General features: G+C 38.3%; 1 protein-coding gene across 1 annotated transcript in view; it reads left to right on the forward strand.

Annotated features, from left to right (window-relative positions):
* Nucleotides 1-24,436, forward strand: part of RP1 (RP1 axonemal microtubule associated) — a 168,579-nt gene that overhangs the window by 62,729 nt on the left and 81,414 nt on the right. The window contains exons 24-28 of the mRNA XM_071737560.1: nt 2,573-2,736; nt 18,675-18,900; nt 21,037-21,191; nt 21,835-21,913; nt 23,288-23,369. Coding sequence (XP_071593661.1) covers nt 2,573-2,736; nt 18,675-18,900; nt 21,037-21,191; nt 21,835-21,913; nt 23,288-23,369 — 706 coding nt within the window. The remainder of the gene's footprint in view (nt 1-2,572; nt 2,737-18,674; nt 18,901-21,036; nt 21,192-21,834; nt 21,914-23,287; nt 23,370-24,436) is intronic.

Here is a 24,436-nt window from a genome sequence, read left to right on the forward strand (position 1 = left end):
GTGAGCAAAGTAGTTTACTGAAACTGCACTTACAGAAGCAGGAGGTGCACTAACTAAAATATTTAGTCTCAAGAGTACCAGCTTAACAAAAGAGAGACTTGGAGAGGATGATAGAATAGAAAAGATCATAAAAAACCCTTGAGATACAATAAATCAAACAATGAAGAAGTCCAAAAGAAAGTGCATGTTGCCTGCTCTAAACTTAATATTAGAATAGAATCATAGAATAGAATCTGCTGAGTTCAAAGAGACCCATCAGGATCCTCAAATCCAACTCCTGTCTCTGTGTAGGGCACCCCAAGAATCACACCACGTGCCTGAGAGCATCATCCAGATGCTTCTTGAACTCAGGCAGGCTCAGTATTGTGACCACTTCCCTGGGAGCTTGTTTCATGGATCAGGTGCAGCCTGGGTGAAAAACCTTTTCCTAATATCTAACCTAAGCCTCCCCTGATTCAGCTTCCTACCTTTTCTTCTGTGTCTTCAGTCACAGGGGTCAAAATATTAGTGCCAGTCCCATCTCTTCCCCTCGTGAGGAAGCCACAGGCTGCAACGAGGTCACCCCTCAGCCTCCTTTTCTCCAGACTGAACAATCCAAGTGACCTCAGCTGCCCCTCATAAGTCATCCCTTCCAGACCCTTCACCATCCTTGTTGCTCTCCTTTGGATGCTCTCCAATAGGTAAATCTCAATAAATAGATTCAGGTGACTTCTGAATTTTTAGGCAGATCATATTTTATCCTTTGTCTACACCATTCTTCAGAAGCACTTGTAAATTGAATTGTCTAGCCAAATGCTCTAAAACAAAATTTTCTTAAAGGAATAAATACATTCCTTGAAAACAGAAGAGGCTGACTCTTTTGGTAAATGAGTTCTGTGGGGCAGGAAACCCCTGCCTGTTTCTCTTTGTTTCCCTCTTCAGCATAGATGCTTTTCACCCTTCTAATTGATGCTGATCTTTTTTGTAGCCTGGGGCTGTTGTTTTTTAGCCAAGAAAGTGGGTCTGTAGAGCAAGTTGTGAACACGTAAATTTTCAAAAGTAGAGAAGGGTTTGTTACAGGCTGTAGTTTGACATTTTTTAGTGGAAACCACACGATACACTTTATAGAATCACAGAATGATTTAGGTTGATAGAGAACTTTAAAGATCACCTATTCCATGCGCCTTCCCACAGGCAGGGACACCTCCCTCTAGACCAGTTCCTTGAAGCCTCATCCAACCTGGCCTTGAACATTTTCAGTGATGGAGCACCCACAAATTCTCTGGGCAGCCTGTGCTAGTGTCTCACACCCTCACAGTGAAGAATTTCTTACAGTGAACTACATACAAAGCTGTAAAAAGGTCACCCTGGAACCTTTTTTTCTTCAGACTGAACAACAATCTTGTTCCACAGGAAAGGTCATGATCTCCCCAGATGTGGATACAGTACTGCAGGTGGGGGACTCGTCAGAGCTGCTCCTTACCTGCTGGCTGGGTCTGACTGATCAAATCAGATCATATGGGCTGCTTTCTGAATTTCCAGCTCTGTATTTATGTGTATTTAAAAATCTACCACCTTCCGAAACCAGGCATCAGCCAGATATAAAAATCTGGAAAACGGGAGATCAAACTTCCTGCTCTTTGTGGGGCAAAGTACTGAGGGGTAGTAGGGTTGGTCAGAGAGAAATTCTTCTGCTGAAAACAGATTTAAATCATGCAGGTATTACCAGGCAACTCTCTGTTAGCAAAACTGCAGTGCAGACTGTGGCGTTTCTTTGTAAGATAACTGTGGGCTGGTATTTAATTTATTTTTTACCTTGCACAGAATAAATTTGTCACTAAGTGGAACTTTTTTCATATACACAAAAGCTACAAACAACAGAGGGGTGAAGAGCCTGCAGTAGCAGCTTTTCAGATGTACAAATGCATTTTCCAATTATGGATTGTTCTTTTTTAAAAATGAGATTTGTAATAAGCTGCTTTCAGGTAATAAAATAACTTGTGTGCATTGTATGGCAGCAGAGATGACATTTTCATGTCAGGGAGGCTTTATTTATAATTATTTTCTAAAAAGTCCTTGTCTAGTGTCAGAATTTTCTCCAATATCTTTTTAAAATTTTTTTCATGGTAAGCTTATTTCTATGCCTCCATTCCAGCAAAAAGAGGTCTTATTGATGTATTCCATTGACATAAAATGAGAGGAAGTTTTACTTAATTGGGCTGCTTTGAGACATTTTCCTATTGCATTTCTTGGTTATACGTAGTGTCATAATCCAAATTCTGGAGATCAGCTTTTGCTGTGATGATCCACGGGGTTATTGCTAGAAATCTCACTGGGCTCTGTGTTCACATTTCCAGCTCTACTATGCTGCAAACCTTCTCAACCTTTGAAGTTACACAACTTGACTGAGATGAGTCTGACTGTTATGGTATTTACCCAATTTTCTGCCACTGTTCTCAGCATCACTACCTTTTAGGTGCATAGCAGCTACTATCCCAGGGCTAAACTATGCTTTTATTTATATGTTTCAGTTTACTTGCTACATATCAGTAACAGTTTTAAAAGCATTTTGATTTTATTTTGTACTTTACAGAAGGAGACTGGAAGATTACTGTAGTCACTGGGGATTCTGCAACAGCTGGCACGACAGCAACAGTGTCCCTTTACGCTTATGGAGAAAACAAAGCTTCTGGTCCTATTATTTTGGGATCTGGGAAACACCAGCTGTTTAATCCCAGCAGTGAAGATACATTTAAGGTATAGTGCGGCTGTTATGTAAATAATGGAGAATTAAAAACACGTGCAAAATAGTGTTTCTCAAAACTAGATAATAGTGATAATAAAAAGGTAAGATAGGTAAGGATCACTGAGTGCTTCTGAGGGAGTGGCTGACTTTTATTATAGTGAGATTTGAATCAGCAGAATGTATCAGAACTGCATCAAGCAGACGTGTCTCTCAGAATCTGCTTCAGACCTGCACCTGCTTGATGTGCTAGCTTTAACTAGGTGATGGCCATTTGCAGAGGCAGAATTTTTTTTTTTTTGCCTGTTCTTTGTGTTGATGTAGTAAGATAATCCTTGCTCTGGCTTGTGTTGCATGTCTGTCTTGGAAACTGTCCCCTCTAAACTCTTCCATGGACTTCCTCAGATTTCCACTGGAACGTGCTGCCATGTGAACTTTTTCCTGGAGAATGCAAGAAGTAAGGGGTGGGAGGGCCAGGGCCTAAAGTCAAATAACACTGAGTGGGTTAACTCAGGGGATTTACATTAATGATGTCCTGCTTCTCAAAGCAAATGTGGAGATTTCTCTCTTCTTCAGAGAAACCTCCTAGAGGTCCTTCAGAAACATGATGTTTCCTAGGGCTTCTCCTGTGTTTCTGTAATTCCTACACTTTCTTCCAGTTCCTGTAGTTCCTCAGGATTACACCTGTTGCAATCATTAAATCTGCAATATTTGCTTTAGGTTGGAATTATTTATGCATAATAAACAGATGATGGGAAATCAGTGGCAGAAGGACAGGATATTTCTATTATTTTTTAATTACTTTTTTTCCAGTTTGAAATATATATATATATATATATATATATATATATACACATAAGCTCTTAAAGAGGCAAGTCAGTCGTCATATTTCTATTACATCTATTTAAGTAATGGCTGAAATTTGCACATAATGCTAGTTTAATATTATCTCATATCAAAACAGGAAGGTGACATCAGTGTTTTTCTGAAGACTAAAGTGTTTAATTTTGAATCGTTCTAGCTAGATGATCGTCTTGGATATTTATTCAGCTGGTTAATGCTGTCAGACAGCAACTTCTTACTCATTTATTCAGTTCATTATGGAAAGTACAGAAAATATTTGTTTGTTTCCTTTCTTTTTGAAGGAACAGTATGTTTCTCAAAGCATCGCTTTTATCCTTTCATCATGAAAGCAAGACCTGATACCTCCTGATACCAGGAGTTCTGATGATCTGTTGTTACCCACAGCAGCACCCAGGTTTAGGTCTTCTAGGCTATACCCAGGTCATGGTGCCAGAGAGTTTTCTTTGGTGATATACAACTAAAAGCCCAGAAGTAGCTTGGAGGTTAAGCACAGCAGTTTAAGTGTGATCAATCTGGACAGAGGAGTACAATGTGAACCTTTTACAAAATCCAGTTGTGTCATCAAACTTAAATTTCTGTGTGATGAGACCTTTAAACTTCAGAGGTTCTTGAAGAGGCTTCTTTCTGAGTTGTAACCACACCATCAAAGCTTCAAGGTTGACCAGATCACATTCCATCCATTATTTCTCAAAACCACTTATCATTCAGTCAATGCTGATCAATGGGGAGGAAAAGAAAAAAAACCAGATGGAGTAATTTTGCTTCCTTTTATCACATTTTCCCCCTTAAATATCTCATTGTAAGAAGGTAGCTGAATTTTTTGTTAATCCGAAAGAAAGCTGCTCTCCAAATATTTCAGCACTTTATAACTCTGCAGTTTTCCAATATTAAAAGTATCATCTAATAACATCAATATTGCTTACAACTGTGAATCTGCAGAAAAATTGATACCCTCATTGATTTCTATCACGCTACTTTAATCTGTTAATTATATTGGGGAAAATGTTGACTAAATTGTTTTTTTTTTTGTCAACTTTTGTGCACTGCATATTTGAAGGCTACTTTAACTGAACACAACCCCTTTTTAATAAAGTGTTATTAAGTAAGTGTCCCCCTTTTTGATGCAGGGAGTTGCAAGAGTTCAGAATAATGCAATGGAAACAAATAAGCATAATCTTGTCCAAGAAGAAAAATCTAGGTACCATGTCATGCCAAAATCCTTTTGGTCACAGGTATAATCATAAGAACAGACAGTGCAATGGCACACAAAAAGACAAGGAGACAAAATTGTACTGAATTATCTTCATAAAAGTCAAGAATAGTAATCTAGTAGAAAGTAACAGTTAAAATAATGGAAAAAGAAATTTATTAAAATATGAGTACATCGAATAGTCTTCCCCTATATACTCTTGTGATTTTGATGCTCATCTAGAACATAAATTTTGATGTTGACTGCATTTTTTCATACAGCTGGTGTAAATTCATTAACTTTGGCTATTTCTGATTTGGCTGATCTGTAAATTAGATTAAATTCTGGTAGCACTCCAGAGTAATGCAGGTAGCATGTAAAAAGTTTTTTGCCCTTGGAGATTTCTATAGCACATGAAATTCTCTGAAGGTACTTTACAGTTGTTGTGTGATGGGGGGATTTCTGGTTTCTGGCTGCACTCTTGGAGTTTAAGTTCTCACAGAATAGTTGTGTATAAGCTGCACCATGTTTGCCCTTGTGGTTTAGCAACTTTTCCTACCAGATGGGAAAGTCTGGGATGAACAATATGGGAATAGGAAAGGAAAGGAATTTAAATTTGATGGATTTCCCTCTTTGCTCTTTTATTGTTCCTGTGTGTTCAAAGAAAGTACTTCTAGGCTATGGTTTTCTGCTTCTGTTGCTATTCAGGAATGGTTTTTAGAGCATAATTTTTCTGCTGAGAGTAATTCCTCCTCCAATAGAGGAATATCAATCTACCATAAGTTACAGCTTTCATCACAATTGTGATCTGTTTTCTTCAGTTTCCTCTGGTGTCATCACAGTCCCTGAGTATTTAATACTGATTTTGGCAGTATGTTGAGTTGCTCAAGACACTGAAACTTTAATTATTTTGTAAATTCTGTTCTCCAGAGCCCTGTATTCTGCATCATTATTCTTTGAAATAGTTTGCATAATCTCTTATGAGTGCACACACTGTTTGATAAAGAAATTATTTTTTAAAAGTATTCTTTTAATGTTTGGTCATGCCAAATATTCCCTTCTATGTCAAAGAGAGCCAAGTAGAAGACTATAAGCCTATTATCTTCTGTTAAAACCAGCTACAATCTCTCAATTTTGATTACTTCAGCATGGAATAATTCCATACCTTCAGTTACAAGTTCTGCTGTTTATGTAATAATGAAATCACTGAGTGATTCAGTAGATCTGCTTTCAAAATATATGCTGGCCCCAGTGAAAGTGGCAGGACCAAGCACCTCCTTAACAATAACTCTGCCATGCCGTGCTTTGCATAGCTGATAATGAAACAAACTCACAATATCTTTAGGGCAGTATTGGTCTTACTGGTCTCAACATATTGGCAATTTTATCTTAGGTAACACTGTATTAAGCTATTAAGATTGATGGATTTTTTTTTTTCTAAGAAATCTGCAAAATCTTTACTTTAACCTCATGTTATATTTTGTGATTGGTGACTTTTTAAGGAAGATAGTTGTTCCATGCTTACAAGCATGGGACATGGAGTATGCATTATATTTCAGGAGAACTGGAAACTGTAATCCATCCCTGATGTGATTTTTGCTGCATGAGCCAATTTTTCTAACCTGCAAAGCTGGTGCCATACCCAGTTACACTATTTACAGTTTCTTTGTCTAAAGAGCTCCTTAAACACTTCCATACTCTATAAGGGCAAAATGCCAGAAAGTACTACAGGTAGATGAAAAGCAGGGCTCCTACTAATACTTGAAGAGATACTTGATCATACAACTTAATAAATAGTATTCCTGTGCTGAGATTCTTAAAGTTTTAGAACCAGTGTTTTCCTTCCAGTTACATGTAACATGTCTGTAAATATTTTTGTTCATCAGGTGTGCTGTATTGCATCACTTGGAGGTGTAATACTTAAGAGATTTACCTTTTGTTTTTCATTTTGCTTTCTTCCCGTTTAAATAAAATTAACACTCCTTTAAAATTAACTATGCAGTAATAATTATCATAGATCCATAGAATGGTTTGGGTTGGAAGGGATCTTAAATATTGTCTAGGTCCAACCCCCCTGCATGGTCAAGGATGCCTCCCACTAGACCAGGCTGCATAAGGCTTCATCCAGCCTTGTCTTAAACACTGCCAGGGAGAGGGCATGAGCAACCTCCCTAGACAACCTATTCCTGTATCTTACTACCCTCATGGTAAAGAATTTTTTCTAAATGTCTTACCTAAATCTACCCTCTTTCAGTTTGAAACCATTATACCTTGTCCTGTCACTACCCTCTCTGGTGAAAAGCCACACACAGCTTTCCTGTAGGCCCCCTTCACATGCCTACCTTTAGAATCAGCCCTATAGAGAACCTGTTGTGTTTTAGTGAATTTCTTTCATTCCTGGATCCATATTAATTCTTTCATCAGTCAAAACTGAGATCTCTAAATTGAAAGGAGAGGCAGTGGGAGAAAACAAAACATTATAAAAATAAGTCAAAATAAATCCATTTTCATGCTTTCCCTCTCATTGTTAAAATAAAATAGCCTGTAATGCTCTCAGTGAGAATCCTTCCCAAGTGGGAAGATTGCAAAAGTGACCACAAGTGCTAATGTACCTATCCACTCTCTTAACCATGGGGCTGCCAATCCCTAAAAGCTGGGCATGGCTTGTGTCCTGCTATTTTCCAGCTGTCCTTGTTTGCCATAATGGCCATTTACGTCCAGAAACTGTTGAATAAAACAGAGAAACCCAGTCTTCAGTTAGTATGACTGTTTTATACTGCCTTAAGCATATCTGCTGGCTTTGGCTCCACTTGAAACTGCCCATCTCTCTACAAATTGTATGTGCTAACAGCATGAACCTCACTCCTTGCTGAGGTAAAAGGGATACGGATGTAGAATGATACCCATCAGCTACAGGCTGTGCAAAAAGCAAAATCAAACTTGTTCCAATAGAAGGATTGCAAAGACCTCACAAGCAATCTTGGAGAAAAACACAATTCATCTCATCTTCAAGAAATGAGAGAGATTGAATATGGTACTACTTGTCCAATAATTCTGCACTATTGAGTCTGTATATACATGTATATGTATATAGACATGTATCCATATGTATATGCACGTGTTTTCCCTCTTAAGATTTCAGCCATATATCTGTAAAACTTCTTATTTTTTCCTACCTGATATCTTTCCTACAAGTCTAAGATGAATATGTATTAAAACCTCTGTCTCTCTTGTGTGACCCTCTCTCCCAGGTTGCACTGTCTGATTAGCCCCCTCAGTAGGCTTCAGATTCTGAAATTTCATGGCACTTGTTTCCTTTCTTAAAGGTTTCTGTGCTAAAAGCTTTCCCTTGCCATGTTGAAGTGCCTAAATTCAGGTTTTGCCTTTAATAATCCATGCTCTTGCCTTGACTTCACCTCATCATTTTCTAGTCTCTGCACATTCTTACATGTTCCATCACATCAGTATTTGAGCACCTTTCAGAAGTGAGTTGTATGACTAACATGTGGCTTATTCTCTTGCTCTTGCTCCTAAAAATATTTCTTGTTGTTTGGGCTTGGCACAACTCTATGAAGAGAACAGACACTCTATGCAATATAGGCCTTATGCTAAGCAAGAGGAGATCTATTTCTCTTCCATTAAAACAGAAGATGACAAAGTTGATAAAGTTTTTGATGGCCATAATTTTTATATGGTAAGGTTTTTGGGAGCCCTCTGACACTCTGATCTCTTGCAAAAATTATTTTCACTGTGCATTATAAGGATTTCTTAGTACTAGTAATGTTGAACATGATTCTCACCCTAAGTAGTTATGTCAATAAGGTGATGCCATTGCACTGAATGCTACAGAATTACTGTGTAGTTGAGGTTAAAAATGATCACCAAAGACTTTCTAGCCTGAGTCCTTTCTTAAAGCAGGACCAACTAGAGTAGGCTGCTTAGTACACTGTCCAGTCAAGATTTCAATATCTCCCTCTATGGGTGAACTGTTCCAGTATTTGAATTATTATTTGTTTGAATTATGAATTTGTTCCAGTATTAAGCTACTTTTTTTTTTCTTATATATTTACATGGAATAAATGGTATTTCAACTTGTGCCTATTTTCTCCTGACTGTTCAGTGGTTATCACTTTGTAGATATATATATACTGTTAAGATCCTCCCCAGAGCCGCCTTCTGTTTAATATCTTTATAGATGATTTAGATGAGGGGATTGAGTCCATCATCAGCAAATTTGCAGATGACACTAAGCTGGGGGGGAGTGTGGATCAGATGAAGGGCAGGAGGGCTCTGCAGAGGGACCTGGGACAGACTGGAGAGATGGGCTGATTCCAATGGGATGAGGTTCAACAAGGCCAAGTGCTGGGTCCTGCACTTTGGCCACAACAACCCCATGGGGAGCTCCAGGCTGGGCACAGAGTGGTTGGAGAGCAGCCAGACAGAGAGGGACCTGGGAGTCTGGATTGACAGGAAGCTGAACATGAGCCAGCAGTGTGCCCAGGTAGCCAAGAAGGCCAATGGCATCCTGGCCTGTATCAGGAACAGCGTGGCCAGCAGGTCCAAGGAAGTGATTCTGCCCCTGTACTCAGCCCTGGTGAGGCCACACCTTGAGTCCTGTGTCCAGTTCTGGGCCCCTCAGTTCAGGAAGGAGATTGAGGTGCTGGAGCAGGTCCAAAGGAGGGCAACTGGGCTGGTGAAGGGACTCAAGCACAAGTCCTGTTAGGTGAGGCTGAGGGAGCTCGGGGTGTTCAGCCTGGAGAAGAGGAGGCTCAGAGGAGACCTCATCACTCTCTACAACTCCCTGAAAGGAGGTTGTAGCCAGGTAGGGGCTGGTCTCTTTTCCCAGGCAACTCTCAGCAAGACAGGAGGGCACGGTCTCAAGATGTGTCAGGGGAGGTTTAGGTTGGATATTAGAAAGAATTTCTTTAAAACCCGCCTGGACACGTTCCTAGGCGATGTACTCTAGGTGGCCCTGCTCTGGCAGGGGGGGTTGGATTAGATGATCTTTTGAGGTCCCTTCCAACCCCTAGGATTCTATGATTCTATGATTCTATACTGAGAGGGTGATCAGGCATTGGAATGGGCTGCCCAGGGAAGTAGTGGATTCTCCGTCCCTGGAGATATTTAAGAAGAGACTGGATGTGGCACTCAGTGCCATGGTCTGGTAACTGCAGCGGTAGTGGATCAAGGGTTGGACTTGATGATCTCAGAGGTCCCTTCCAACCCAGCCAATTCTATGACTGTGATTCTCTCCGGGCTAAACAGTCCCAGCTCTCCCAGCCTTTCCTTACGTGAGAGATGCTCCAGTACCTTAATCATATTCATGTCCTTCTACAGGATTCTTCCCAGTATATCTATGTCTTTAGTACTGTGGAGCCCAGAATTGGACACAGCACTCCTCATGTGTCTCATCAGGGCTGAGTAGAAGGAAATAATCACCTCCCTTGATCTGCTGGCAACACTCTTCCTACTGCAGGCCAGAAGGCTGTTGACTTTCTTTATGTCAGGAAGATATAAAACATATCCTTCTGTGCCTGCTAAGACAGTGCAGAAAATCAGTCAGATGTGCTCACAGTAACCTACATTTTTGAGAGAAGACATTGCTAGATGTAATTTTTTTTTTCCAAGCTGACAACTTCATGACTGAGTATTGTAAAACTACCGGGAGATGACAGACAGATATTGCAGAGGCTGGTTCTTAGCCTGTCCAGGTAGTGTATAATCAACAGTCAAAAGGAGAGTAAATCGGAGATCTAGCCCTACTCTTACATTGTGGACTGAGGTGGCAACATTTTACCTTTTCTTAAATGAATCTTCACATGTCTTCAGAGTATTTGAAAAACTATTGTGGACCCACCAGCATAATCTTTCTTATGATGCATCACTTCTTCATGCATGAGTTACACCTGTCTAACCACAGAGCGATTCTGTTGCCATGAAGTGCGTGCATGGGATGAAAGTTAAGTTTTCTAAATTTTCTTGGATGGCCTCACTTTTACTGAGCTTTCTTACAGCCAGTGCTAGGCTGTCTCCCAATTAACATTATCTGTTAGGTATCGTTTTAATTCCTCAGCAAATACTCCTGGCCTGATTTGGAAAAGCACAGATCAGTTAGAAAAAACTCTAGGTGGCTACTTTCTCCTAATATGAGAATTTTCTGCTTACTTTCAAGTACACTTTTATACCATAGACAGTTAGTGTTGCCATAGTTTAATCAACCACACAGGAAAAGAAAAGCCTCCCAAAGCTTGGATGTTATCCTTAAAGCATTTTCCCATTTGTCACACTTGTTGCTACCACTAATTTAACAGGTAGAAGCAATGTGACATTTCCTTCCTCTGATGAACCTGGTAACAGATAATTGGCATACATTTTATTGAATAGTAGCACATTGTTAGCCTCTATGGAAAGGTCAAGTGAGTGAGTATTGATATTGGGCTAGCTACAGAATTAAAAGAGCTTGAGTGAATTGGAAAAGAAAGTGTTTGACTGTCACTGTGCCATGAGTAGTACTTGTCTACCCAGCTTATTGTTGAGACCAAAGTATAAGGTAGGAAAAAAATGATGCTGATTTTTGTGTAGCCTTTAATCATAATCCATACGTGTATCTGTATCCACTGTTTTCATGTGACTGTCAAGAAACTGTGAGATAATCTTGAATTAATATGTAACTTTGCCAAATTTGTTGGCTGTAATTAACAATTTGGATGGATTTAGACATTTGGAAAATGCAAGCACCGTGGGTGCTTTACCAGTACATTAGTTATTATATTTTTGTCAACATTTGACAACTACATGCTCACAATTTAAAAATATCTTCTACTTCCAAGTACTTCTTCTTTATTATGTGCATATGCTGTAGAAGTTAAACTTATGCAGTCAATGATTTATCTTGCTTTTGGGAATCCCACTGCTGCACATGGCTTCACTGAAATTCTGTTAATGAAGTGGCCTTACATGAAATTCTTAACTGTCTGTCAAGCACAGTCTCCAGTGTTTCTGTCAGACACTGGGATTTTGATGTAGCTGCTTCTGAAGTGTTGACTTATCCAAATGATTTTCCTGCTAGCCTGACTTTATTTCAAGGAGATCACAGGGTACTTTCTGTATAGTGGGAATACAGTGGCATTATTTGGCTTATTCCAGTGTACAAAAGAGAAATAGGGTCATTACCATATATTTTTTCCATCATTTTACTGAAGTATCATTTCATTGAACAGTCTCTTGTTAAGGCAAGGAACTCTTGCTTCACTTTTCACTTAGTTAAACATCTCAGGTGCATGAAAATAGGTAATATTAACTCCACTCAAATTATCATGGGTATGCTATGGACTGAAAAGAGAATTTGCATAGCTCGTTTAGAAACAGAATTCAAATTCAGTCCTTGCACCCTCTTTAGGAAGAACTTCTTGCTGATAAACCCAGATTTCAATTTATGCTTAGAGACAAATTTTAAAACATGAGCTTTGTTAAGCTTCAATTTCAAAAAGTAAGGCCAAGTTTAACAAAAATGTTCTTTGGCAAGAAGAGAAATTAGACCTATGCTTGTACAAAAAATAAATAGTAGCATTGAGCTAAGCATATAATTGTATTGATTAGCAGACTAATCTTGTTTAACTGCTCAAATATGTTTTGAGTGTGGGTATGGCTGAAGCAAAGCTACCTCTGTTTGAAAATGACCACTTTGAAAGTGGTGGACAGGTTTTTCCATAATATTTGTTGGTACTGAGACTATAAAATATAATGACTATGGATAACATTACCTGGAAAAGCGAAGAATAATACTACAAAAAGAATAGAATTGCTACTATAATTGTGCACACAATGATATTATTGAGTGCTGACAATCTCACATGTAAGCAGGTCTGTAAGAGGTCCATCCTCTTCAGAGGTTATCAGAGAATTTAGCACAAATCTGTTAAAGCATCAGAAGGAGTTTCAGATTCAAACAAGTTAACTATAAATGATGATTCAAGAGTTTTATAAAACTTTTTGCTGTGAAGAGCATGAGCTTGGCATTTGTCAGAAGATCTTTCAATAGGCAATCATAAGAAGATCAGTATATCTGATGTTTGTGATCTAGATTCCTTAATGAGATACTGTGTTTCTATGTCCTTGTCTGTTACCTCCCAAGGACTACAGATTTTACTTATGTTCTACATATGGCTGATATAAGCCACACCAGAATGGCAGCCTTGTACCCCCAAACTCAATCACAAAATCACAGAATCTTTCTGGTTGGAAAAGACTTTTAAGATCATTGAGTCCAACCATTACTTAACTCTATCAATTCCAATGCTAAATTGTATTCCTAAACAGCATATTTAAATGTCTTTTAAGCCTCCAGGCATGGTGATTCAACCACCTCCCTGGGCAGCCTGTTCCAGTGTTTAATAACCCTTTCAGTGAAGAAATTCCCTCTGACATCCAACCTAAACCTCTGGCACAACTTGAGGCCACTTCTTGTCCTGTTGCCTGATACTAGGAAGAGGACACCAACACCCACCACTCTACAACCATCTTTCAGGTATATGTAGAGAGATACAAGATCTCACCCCAGCCTCCATCTCTCCAGGCTAAATACCAGTTCCAGTCATGAGACTTGTGCTCCAGACCTTCCAATCAGCTTGGTTTCCCTTCTCTGGACACTCCAGCACCTCAATCTCTTTCTTGTAGTGAGGTGCCCAAAAATGAACACAAAATGAGAGGTGGGGCCTCACCAGGGCCAAGTACAGGGGGATGATCTCTTCCCTAGTCCTGCTGGCCACACCATTTCTGATACAAGCCTGAATGCCATTGGCCTTCTTGGCCACCTGGGCAAAACTGCTGGCTCATATTCAGCCAGCTACTGACCAAAATCCCCAGGTCCTTTGGCCTTGGACACTTGGCCTTGTCAAATTTCATACTATTCCATCAATCCAGGCTGTTCAGGTCCCTCTGCAAAGCCTTTGTACCCTCAAGCAGAGCAACACTCCCACCCAACTTAGTGTCATCTGCAAACTTGCTTAAGGGTGTAAACAGAGGTTTGAGCCTTGGTCTGATGATGTTGTCAATGCTCTGCTGCAGAGGCCAGTGAGGATTAAACCTCAAGATGCTACTTTTGCCACAGCACTGCTGTTTGGTGCTCACCAGCATCATTGTGCCTTGGGAAGCAGGACTGATCAGTCTGAAAGACACCTGTGCTAACTCAGGTGTGCAGTTGCTAAACACATCTCCTTGTGTTCTTGTTGTTTAGGAAGTTTAAGTTCCTGCAATGCCCAGGTACACTGTAGTGGACCAATGTCTTTGTTATATTTACTACCTTCTTCAGTTGTGTATTTAGCAGTGTATTTGCTAAACAGTTTGTTGTTATTCCCCCCTTATTCTGACTGCACAAGTTCCATTAGTAGGAAGAAAAATCAAATGACTGACTGTGTGAGAGACTGGGTAATGATATTGTTCTTGAGTAGAAGCACTAACTTTACAAAGATAGCTAGGAGAATTACAACTGGCAATTTTTGATCTGTCAATTAAGTTATGGAAAAATAACAACTAACCCAAAATGAACGGAGACATTTAGAAAAAAAATACAGAATTTTGGGCTTCTATCTTCTACCAAGGATCTCAAAATTCGTGAAGGCAGCTTTGCAGTGTCCCTGTGAGAAATATGTAGGTGTTGTCCTTGAATAGTTCAGTGAAGCAAAGAGAACCTGTGAATTATGTAATGTTTCTCAGGAAGCCTAAAGCAAATCCAGGAATAGAATCTGGTTTTCTGATTCCAGAGTGATTTTTTAAAATCCTGGACCCATCCTTTCTTCTTTGTATGGCCATTTACCGCAATTCTGACAGGAAGGCTGTTGTCATATAAAATGGAATCTGCTCTTGCAGCCCTGGTACCAGAATATGGAACAGATAGATTAATGCTTTTGTAAACAGGTGTATGAGGACAACAAAGTCAACTTTGCTCTACAACTTTTTACAGAATTTTCTTTTTGCAAAAGTAGATTTATAAATATCACATTATGTTCAAATCATACAGAAATTCAAGGCAATTTAACCAATACTGAAAATGAAGGAGCAACCTCAAGATACAGTGTTTATGTTGGTGAAAGATGAGAGTATTTTCATCTGCATTTCACTGCAAGGGCAAAATCTGACATACATTTGACAGGATTCCAATTGACAAAAAGTAACATTACCAAGTCAATACTGACTTGGTAACTGAGAGACCATTGTGATATCTGATCTGACAGCAAGATGAATTGTTACAACCCCCAAAACTAAAACAGGAACTATTAAAAAAAATTTAATTGTATTATGTCTTCTGGAACATCGTATATGGTTGATTTGCTTTCTGCCATTGATATTCTTGACTTAATTTCCAACTAAGAGTAAACATGTTTTTCTCCCTCAAGAACACCCATAAAGAATTGGCCAGAAAGAGAAATATAATTGAGCAAGTTGTTAGTTTCACACTGTTTTGTGTTTTTAGTTATTGAGAGCTTTCAGTCTCAGAAACATGGCATTACTTTTATGTCCCGCATAGCTTACCATTTGTAATTTGTGAGTCTAGTTGACAAGTTCACTTCCAACTTTTCCTTTGTGTTGTAACCAAGCAAATATGTATGACTTGACCCTTTGGACAAATTGCCATCTACAGCATAGGCATAACTTCCTTAGTTTTGTTATAATGCATCCTCTTCTGGAGTGTGTATGTCAGGGAAAGATTGGAAGTATAGAAAGACACAAACACAGGACTGTTTAGAGATGCTAAACAAACTTCAATGAATCTAATGGAATTGTTCCACCTCGGAACATCTCCTGGAGAAATCCTAGCCATCTGTACAGAGCTTTCTGTCCTGTGCTGATCTTTCTTGAAATTCCATTTCATTAGGTATGATGGTTTGCTGTGTTGTTTATTCAATAATAGGAAGTCCCTGCATGGTAATGTGGATGTCTCAGGCATTGGAACAGGCTGCCCAGGGCAGTGGTAGAGTCATCATTCCTGGAGGTATTTAAGAGCCCTATAGATATAGTGCTTCAGGATATGGCTTAATTAAGTGCTTGTCAATGTTGGTTAATGGCTGGACTGAATGATCTTGAAGGCCTTTTCCAATCAAGGTAATTCTGTGTTTCTGTGATGTGGTGTTCCCTCTCCTTCTTTTCCAAATTGCTTCTTTTGTTTGTTTGGGGTTTTTAGTTGGTTTTTGTTTTATTTAATTTTCTTGTTTGGTTATTACCTCTGCTTACTTTTGTGAGTTCTCCTCTCCAGGTCTACCAAACATCAGCTACACTGTGGCCAGCTGGTGATGGGAGGAGATTCTGTGCCTCTATTCCTCTCTGGTGAGGCCCCACTTGCAGTATTATGGGGTTCTCAGGACCTGAAAGATGTCAAGCTGTTGGAGCAGGTCCCGGGGGGGTGTCACAAAAGTTATCAGAGGAATGGGGTGCCTGCAATGACAATAGGCTGAGAGAGTAGAGGTTCAGCTTGGAGAAGGACAGGCTCCAGAGAAACCTTATTGCAGCCTTTTAGTACCTGAAGAGGGCCGAAAAGAAGGTGGGGACAAACTCTTAACAGGATTTGTTGCAAAAGGACAAAGGGTAACAGTTTCAGACAAAAACAGGGTAAGTTTAAACTAAATATGGGGAAGAAATTGTATACAATGAGAAGAGTAAGACACAGGAACAAGTTGTCCAAGGAGGTGGTAGAAGACCCATTCCCAGAAACATTCAAGGTCAGATTGGGCAGGACTCTGAGCAATTTGCTCTAGTTGAAGATGTCCCTGCTCCCCCTCAGTGCAGGGGGATTGGACTAATTACTTTTAAATATCTCTTCCTACCCAAACTATACTATGATCCTATGATACAGTGTTGAAACCCTTTGCAGATTAAGCTGGAAACATAATCTCCCACTTTAGATTTCCTTATGAGAAAATGCACTTTAGCATAATATGATAAATAAAATTAAGATAACTAATAAAGTTTTTACTTCATTTTTCAGTGAACTCACTATAGATGTGCAGGATTTTTTTTTCAGTATTGTTTCTGTTTGCTTCATAGCCAAATGAATAGATAGATGCTTCAGTACACAAAAGAGGATCTTGGACAGAGCTTCCTGGTCCTGACCCAGTGTCATGGTAATGAATATTATATGCACAGGTGGCAGTGCTGCTCCCCTTTCAGCAGGATTTAGGCCAGAATCAAATCATGAGCGTAAGATCACAAAGGTTGAATGTTTTACAAAAGTAATTTAGTAAATAACTTTAATGCTTCGACACCACACATAGCAGCCAGTGCCTGGATATGAGGATACCATCACCTTTGCTGTTTGCCGGTACTATAGTTTATTCAGTTCACAATGAAATGTGAGAGCTCTAATATATTGTATTTATTTGCAAGGTAACCTTAGCAGACACTTGTCCTCTGCAGAGCTCTCTGCTTTGTAGCTGTGTGGAGGGGTTATAATGGCAAGTTAGCCCATGTCCTGGCTACATTTGTGGTTAGTTTCAGAGAGGTTTTTGTCTGCTGCTGCAGTTCTGAAGTACATGGGTTTATTGCATTAATGTTATAACTTCACCATCAGTTAGCACCTCTTACTTTAACATACTGTTTTAATATAAGGAAACCTACTACTTTGGCCATAAGTGTGACTTTTCAGTCTTTATACCACCAGCATATGTGTCATGGTACCATCCTGAGACATAGTTATGCCAGGCTGGCTCAGGGGTGCAAGGAAAGTCTGTTCAATTCAAGCTGCAAGAATCTCTTCTGTGATGGTCCTTGTGACCAAGAAATGTCAGTGTTACCCTAGCCTGTGTGTCATTGCTTAGGAAAACAGTTCAAAGAAAGAGTGAAAGTGTCATTAGTGTCTCTGACATTTCCCAGCTCCAGAGAGAAAAGAAGCATTGCCTTGTAGTCTTCTTTAGCAGAAAACATTGAAGGGGAAACCCCCACTCTGGTCCAGACTTATTAGTATTGCCTTCCAGAACAGAGGCAATGGACCTTCAAACACAAATCTTAGTTCACCCTTTTTGGTGATGCAGACTACTGGGGTATTGTTGATATTAATTCTTTGTCAATCCATTTTTTTGTTAGTTTGCTTTTTGTTTTGATGTTACACAATACAAAAATGGTATAAGGGTAAGAGAAACAATATATTTTTTTTTCCTTTCTGATTTTTTTCCCCAATATCACAAGCTTTCAAGCACAGCACTGAAAATGGAAATGGTTAGCCCTACTTTTATGCTTGGGTTCCTGCCATCAGCTTTGCTTAAAAACTTCTGCAGCCTAAAACGAAGTGGCTCTTATTTCAGGGCTGCAGTATTCAATGTGACATAGTCATGTTTTATTGTTTAAATTTGCTGCAGTGTGGCGTCAGCACTTACAGAAACAGTTAACCCTGACACCAGTGCACATAAAGATAGAAGACAAACACAAAAGTGGGCCACAGCACACTGGTAAGTGGTGGGAATAGTTAATAGGGATCTGCTGATGGTGACAGTATAACTGCAAAACACCGTATTTCATGCAACAATGACAGAAGGTACTTCTCCTTGTTATTTGTCTAGAAATAGAGATTTACATTATAACACTACAGAGTGGATTCTGTCAAGAGATCTAAAACCAGATGGGACTGTTTGAGCCCTTTAGTCACTTGAAATAGTATGGTACTGAAGTCAATATAATTACACTTGCAGACTACTCTATAGGCTTTTGCTGAGTTGCTCTGGGATTCTTTGTATACCAAGGTTTAATTTTCTAAGAAAAAACATTACTCTAGGTTATGTTAGCTGCACATTTAGCTTGCATACTCGGTATAAGAAAGATTGCTAAAAGACAATGTTACAATTTGTTATTAAAATTCAGGGCTTTTTAATTTTTTTTTTTTTTACTTTTTTTTTTTTTTTTTTATCATTGCAGATTAATCTTAGAGATCTTGGGCAGCTGTATAAAATCCGCATTGGCCATGACAACACTGGAAATGATCCCAGTTGGTACCTGGAGGAAGTCAGACTTGAACGAGTAATCCCTCTTTCTGATGAAGAGATTTGTCTCCCCATAGAGTGCTGGCTTGCAGAAGACAAGGAGGAAGGTGACACGTGGAGAGAAGTGGCAATAAGAAACCCTGCAAAGGAGCTTTTGCCATGTATGTGATGTGTATTTTAGATCATGTGTTCCCCAGCCATATCCTGTGAGCATATGACAGCTCTTCATGTTTCTTTCAGGGCAGGATGTCCAAAAGCCAGTGTAACCATGGAACAACCACTTCCAGATACTTTCTAGTTCTGTAAAAGCTTGAACTGATCATTTTACCCCACTCTTTTCCTCCCCAAAACAGAACACTAGCTGTGGCCAGGCCATCTTACCCCTATAAAATTCTTGCACTCTTACAGTGCCCCTAAATCACTGGTAAATCCTTCGTATCAAGGTATGTAATGGCATATGACACCAAATACCTTCTAGCAAGTTTGATATCATCCTTGTGCTGTTAGTCAAATATTCTTTACAGTAATATATCATCTGAATCATCATGTGTTTTCCCAATTAGACTCAAATCACAGCTATTCACATGAATTTTTAAACTGCAGGGCAGCACTTTGGTATTTCTAAGTTTACCACGGCTTTTACTCTGTTCTCTTCTTGTGAAGTGGAAAATAGCCCTTAATATAAAGTTTTTATTTAAAAAGTCCTAGGCCTCTACAAAGGAATAGGGAGCCAGTATAATAATTTAGAACAATGGATTTTTTTAATAGAATTCTCTTTACATTAATAGAATGATAATGATGTCACTGATAGGCAGCACTGTTTGACACATAGGTGTAACAGGCAAACTGTATACAGAATGAAGCAGTGAATATTGTAAAGAATCAGTGATTAAACATAAAAAAGGATCATTGTGCAACTAGTTACAAGCAAAAAATTTCAGAAAAAAATATAAAAAAGAAAAAAACGTCAACTCAAAAGGATATAGTTCTCTGAAAAAAATGTCAGGGCTGGTGATGTGTGAATGTTTTTGGTAAGTTTTAAGGCCAAAGGGCCTTAGAAAGACTACACAGAATATGCTGAGAAACAGGTCTGATTTATTTAGGCTCGTGGCAATAGTAAGCTGTATTTGATTAAATCATTACCATCTATCTGGTTACCACAGAGATGCACAGTGCTACAAAGGGAACTGTCATTTATTTATCTGTTAATATCTCTGTGTTGTGTTATAATTATCTCTTACTCTGTTCTGGTGTGTCCTGTACTTAATCTATTTGGTTTGGCCTCCCTCCAGAAATGAAAGAACTTGTTGGTATTTTCTTGCTGTAATCATTTATCGTTAAAGAGCTTCTCTAAAAAGAGCCTTGAATGTGCTTTAAAATTGTGTTTATAGCAACTAAAATTTTGAAATTCTCATTATGTAAATTATTTGTAGGTGTAATATAGATACCAAACTTTTTATATAAGTAGTAATAATATAAACATTCTATACTCTCATTTTTTTAAATAGAAATTTGCCTATGTGGATAATTACAAGTATTAGTGTGATGCAAAATATCCTGCGATGGTATCTCTTAATTATATTCCAGAATTCTTCAAATATAAGATTTTTTTTTGTATGTAAGACTTCAGTCTAGCCTAGAAGCAGAGGTATTAAAAAGTTGTAAATATATTTCACATGAGAGCAGTTTAAAAAGTATTAGCATCCACTAATGATGAAGCAAGTTAAGTGTCCACTTTTTCTAAATGAGAGAGCTCCATTCATCTGCTTCCCCACCATTGCATGTGGGGTGAAAATCTGAAACCCCCAGGATTAATTATTTCTGTTCACCTGCTAAGATGAAATGAAGTTTAATATCCCAGAAAATCTGGAGGTTAAAAATGTCCTGGTTCCAGCACAATGGAGCTATTGCTGGAAACTGTGTCCAGGCACCCAGCTATTGAAGAAAGACTTGGAAAATTAGGTCTTGAAATTGTGAACACTCAACAAGGAGTAAGAGAAGAACTTGGAGCACTAGGGAACACTTGCTTGATGGGCTGCTTTGTTGAGCAATACACAGCTATATTCACCACAATGTTGTTTTTTTTTAAGCTTGGTATTTTCATATTTTTATATTTTTTTGTGGAGAGAATAGCAAGAATTGAGCCTGGATGTGCCAAATCCTTGGATAGGTGCTGCTACTTCCAAACTTGAAAGTCAGTACGGTCTTCTGGAAAAATAGTGGTGGTAAAACTTTTTGAATCATGTGCAAACTGCAAGGATAATATCAAGATAATATCAAGCTTTTTCTTCTTCTAGTGTTGGTGTATGAGGTTCATGTATACACTGGTGCTAAACTTGGTGCTGAAACAGATGCTAACGTATACATCAACCTCATTGGCACAAGAGGAGATGCTGGCAAAAGGAAGCTCCATAGATCTAAGAATAATCACGTAAAATTTCGACGGGGACAGGTGAAGTAAAACCATTGTTGCTTCTGATCAATAGGAGTAAATTATGGCTAGCAAACTGCTTTTCAAGAGTAAATATCTTTCTATTTACAAGTTTTATTCAAGCACTTTGCCATTTTCTTATGTGTTTTTCTTGCCCAATATCACTTACAGAATTACATAACGTGAATAATTTAATAATTTATGAATAATGTGCTGGATCAATCATTTACTAAGAGCATTGCATAGTAGAATTTGAGTACTCTTGCTTATTTGTATTGCACATATAGATAAAACGTTAGTGATAACATGTTTGCTCTCCTGAACGGATCACTGTGAGAATTTTAGAATCAAGTTCTAAATCCTTATTCCAGTTTTGGTGAGGTGGATAGGGATAAAAAATGTTACAGAGATTACCAAATAATTCTTTGCAACTAATCGTTGTGTTACGCCGAAGGAATTGAGTGTTGTCTCTGTGGAGTAATTTTCAAGTGTTATTCACCTTAGAAAGCATTAAAAGATACTCACTGACTGGCAAGGATCAATATAAAACACTTATATACATTTTAGAAAAAGAAAAGAGAAAAAGTAGATTATTTCATATTGCTATAGTCAAAGCAATAGCTGTGTTCCAGGACTTTGTAATTTTCCTTGTATGGTTCCACAGATGGATATTTTCTGCATAAAGGCTGTCTCACTGGGGGACTTGGAGAAAGTTCTGATTAGCCATGATGGAGCTGGTCCAGGTAGGATTTAACTTTCTAGAGACTAATCTGTTCTCTGGTCCTTTTTGAACACAGTGCACTTGATTTATATTGCATCCTTTATACAAAATGTGACAGAAGGTCTTGCAGTGATAAAAAGCCTTCCTGCAGGCTGGTCACTGTGACTGGACAGTGAGAAACAGTGGTAATTGAGAGCAAAAAGGACACAAATTTAATTTCAAATACTGTCATTCTGCTCTTTGTTTCAAGTTTATTTATAAGAAAGCGCTATTTGTTTGCATATTGAAAACTCATTGAAGCTTTGCTCATGCAGATAATACAATCCTTCATTAGACAAAGAGAGAAAGAGTGAAAACTGGTAAGAATAGAATTAAATATATTCAACACCTACTTTACTACCAAACTAATTTTATGTAGTTATAGTGTATTGTCCTTGCTGCTTTGGGCAACATTAGAAGATTTGGTTATTTAACCTGTGCAAGCCAATGTGGAGCTGCGCCAGTGAGTGACATTGCTTTCAGCTTATAACTTTTTTAGAAAAAAAGAGAATTTTGTGATGGGTCAGATTTTTGACACAGGCCCTTATGGTGTGTATCTCTGGAATTGTGTAAATGAATTGAAAACTTGCATTCAAAAGCACTGACCGTGCCAATACTGCTCATATATTTCCAGATTACTGGCTATGAAGAAGACAATTGAAGAGAAGGATTTTTAAAGCAGTTTAAGCCCACACTGATACTAGATGAGAAAAGCATTTTTACCATACTCTGTTCTGCAATGTCCTCAAGCAACACATATCTTGCTGACTGTTTCTACTGCTAGCCCATGACCTAACACAGAAAGCTGGCTCTGGATCCTTAGATCCTCATTTTTCCCAGTTACTGGCACCTGTACATGAAAAGCCCCTCCAAGGCTGAAGTCCCAATCCACTTGCAAATGAGAGAAGTCTTAATATTTTGTTAATCATAACTTTTACATATGCAATAACAACCTCACTCACAGAGGACACAGATTTCCAGCTTTCACTTCAAAAAACTTCAAAAAACAAATTTTCCCCAACATCTTTTGTGCCTGATCACAAGGAATCAAGAGATGTAGGCTGGGATGGTGTTGGCAGTTCACAGATGTATGCATATACTTGTCTCCAAGGGAAAAAATCCACCCCTCTCAAAATTAAAACAGAGCAAGGTAGAGAAGAATTAACATTGTTCCTCTTGTGAGAGACATAGAGTGATAAAGCTTTCATTCTGTTTATATGTCTTATCTATTTAACTGAGCTCTGTATTAATATGACCTGTATTTCTGCTTGAAGAAGATAATATAGGCTTTTTTCTTTAAATTTATTCCTCAAAATTGTGTTATTTCACATGATAAATGTCTGTTGTTTCAACACAGGCAATGGGTGGTTTCTGGACAAGATTGTCATCAAACATAAAGAAGGAAAGGAAGCTCAGGAGGTTGTATTTCCTTGTAATAGGTATGCCATTCATGGAGGAAAAATATTTGTTACACTGCAAGGAACCCAGGAAAAAATTGAAAAAGAAAAAGCATGTGTCTGTTCTGAGTTTTTCAACACACAAGGGATGCAAAATTTTGAAATTGAATACACAGAACAAAGTTGCTCTACTAGAGGGAGTCATAGCCAAATATTGCATATGAGAAAGGGTTGCAATGATCTTCCTTTTATCTAAATTATATAGATCCCACATGAAAATAAATAAGCTTTTGGTTCCCGGTCTTTTGAAAAGTACTGTCTGTCAAGATTTAGCTGTATTGATTTTGGTCAGTTTCTCTTTCTCAGTCACTGAAAACTTGAAATACATCCTGGAAATCTTTGGAAAGACCTTTAAATTTTTTTCTAAAGGAGAGTTACAGCAATTCTTTCATTTAATTAGCTTCTATTTGTCTGTCTTAACTATGTCCAGAATGTTGCTGCCGTGGGCAAAATTGGAAAGTGTTTAACTCTCTCAGTTCTAACAATTACTATACAACCTATTTTTCCAAACATTTTTATTACCTGAGACAGCTGCAGCCTAATCTTTCGGCAGTAATTGAGCTGAATCATATGGCTATAACAAAAAAACAAAAAAACCAAAAAAACACCAAAACCCAAAAAGACCCACCAAAAAACCCCACAAAAACCAGCAAGCAGACAAACAAAAAGACAAAACACAAAAGTAAGGATTTGTGTGTGTTATTTCTAAATTAATATATACAATACCATAGAAAAAATTTGAAAAAATGTAATTTAGACCCAGCTAATTATGTTCTCTAGTATGCAGTTTCTGGAATTTATAAGTTTGAGCTATATGGCTGTAATGATTTCCATATTATTTTGAGAACCATGCCTTAATACCTTGAAAATCTTTAGGGGTCCAGTAAAAGCTTACAAAAAGACAAGATGTGTGTTTGCAAGGTTCCTGGAAATTACTAGTTAAGAACCATTTATGAACCCTTTAGTCCTCTCAGAACTATTATTCCAATGATCAGGTTTTTTATTTAGTTTTCCTTTTTGTCTGTCAGGCTTTTTAATTGGTTTCACGT

The sequence above is a fragment of the Heliangelus exortis genome, chromosome 2 (genome assembly GCF_036169615.1).
Source record: "Heliangelus exortis chromosome 2, bHelExo1.hap1, whole genome shotgun sequence".
In the NCBI taxonomy this organism is placed as follows: Eukaryota; Metazoa; Chordata; class Aves; order Apodiformes; family Trochilidae; genus Heliangelus; species Heliangelus exortis.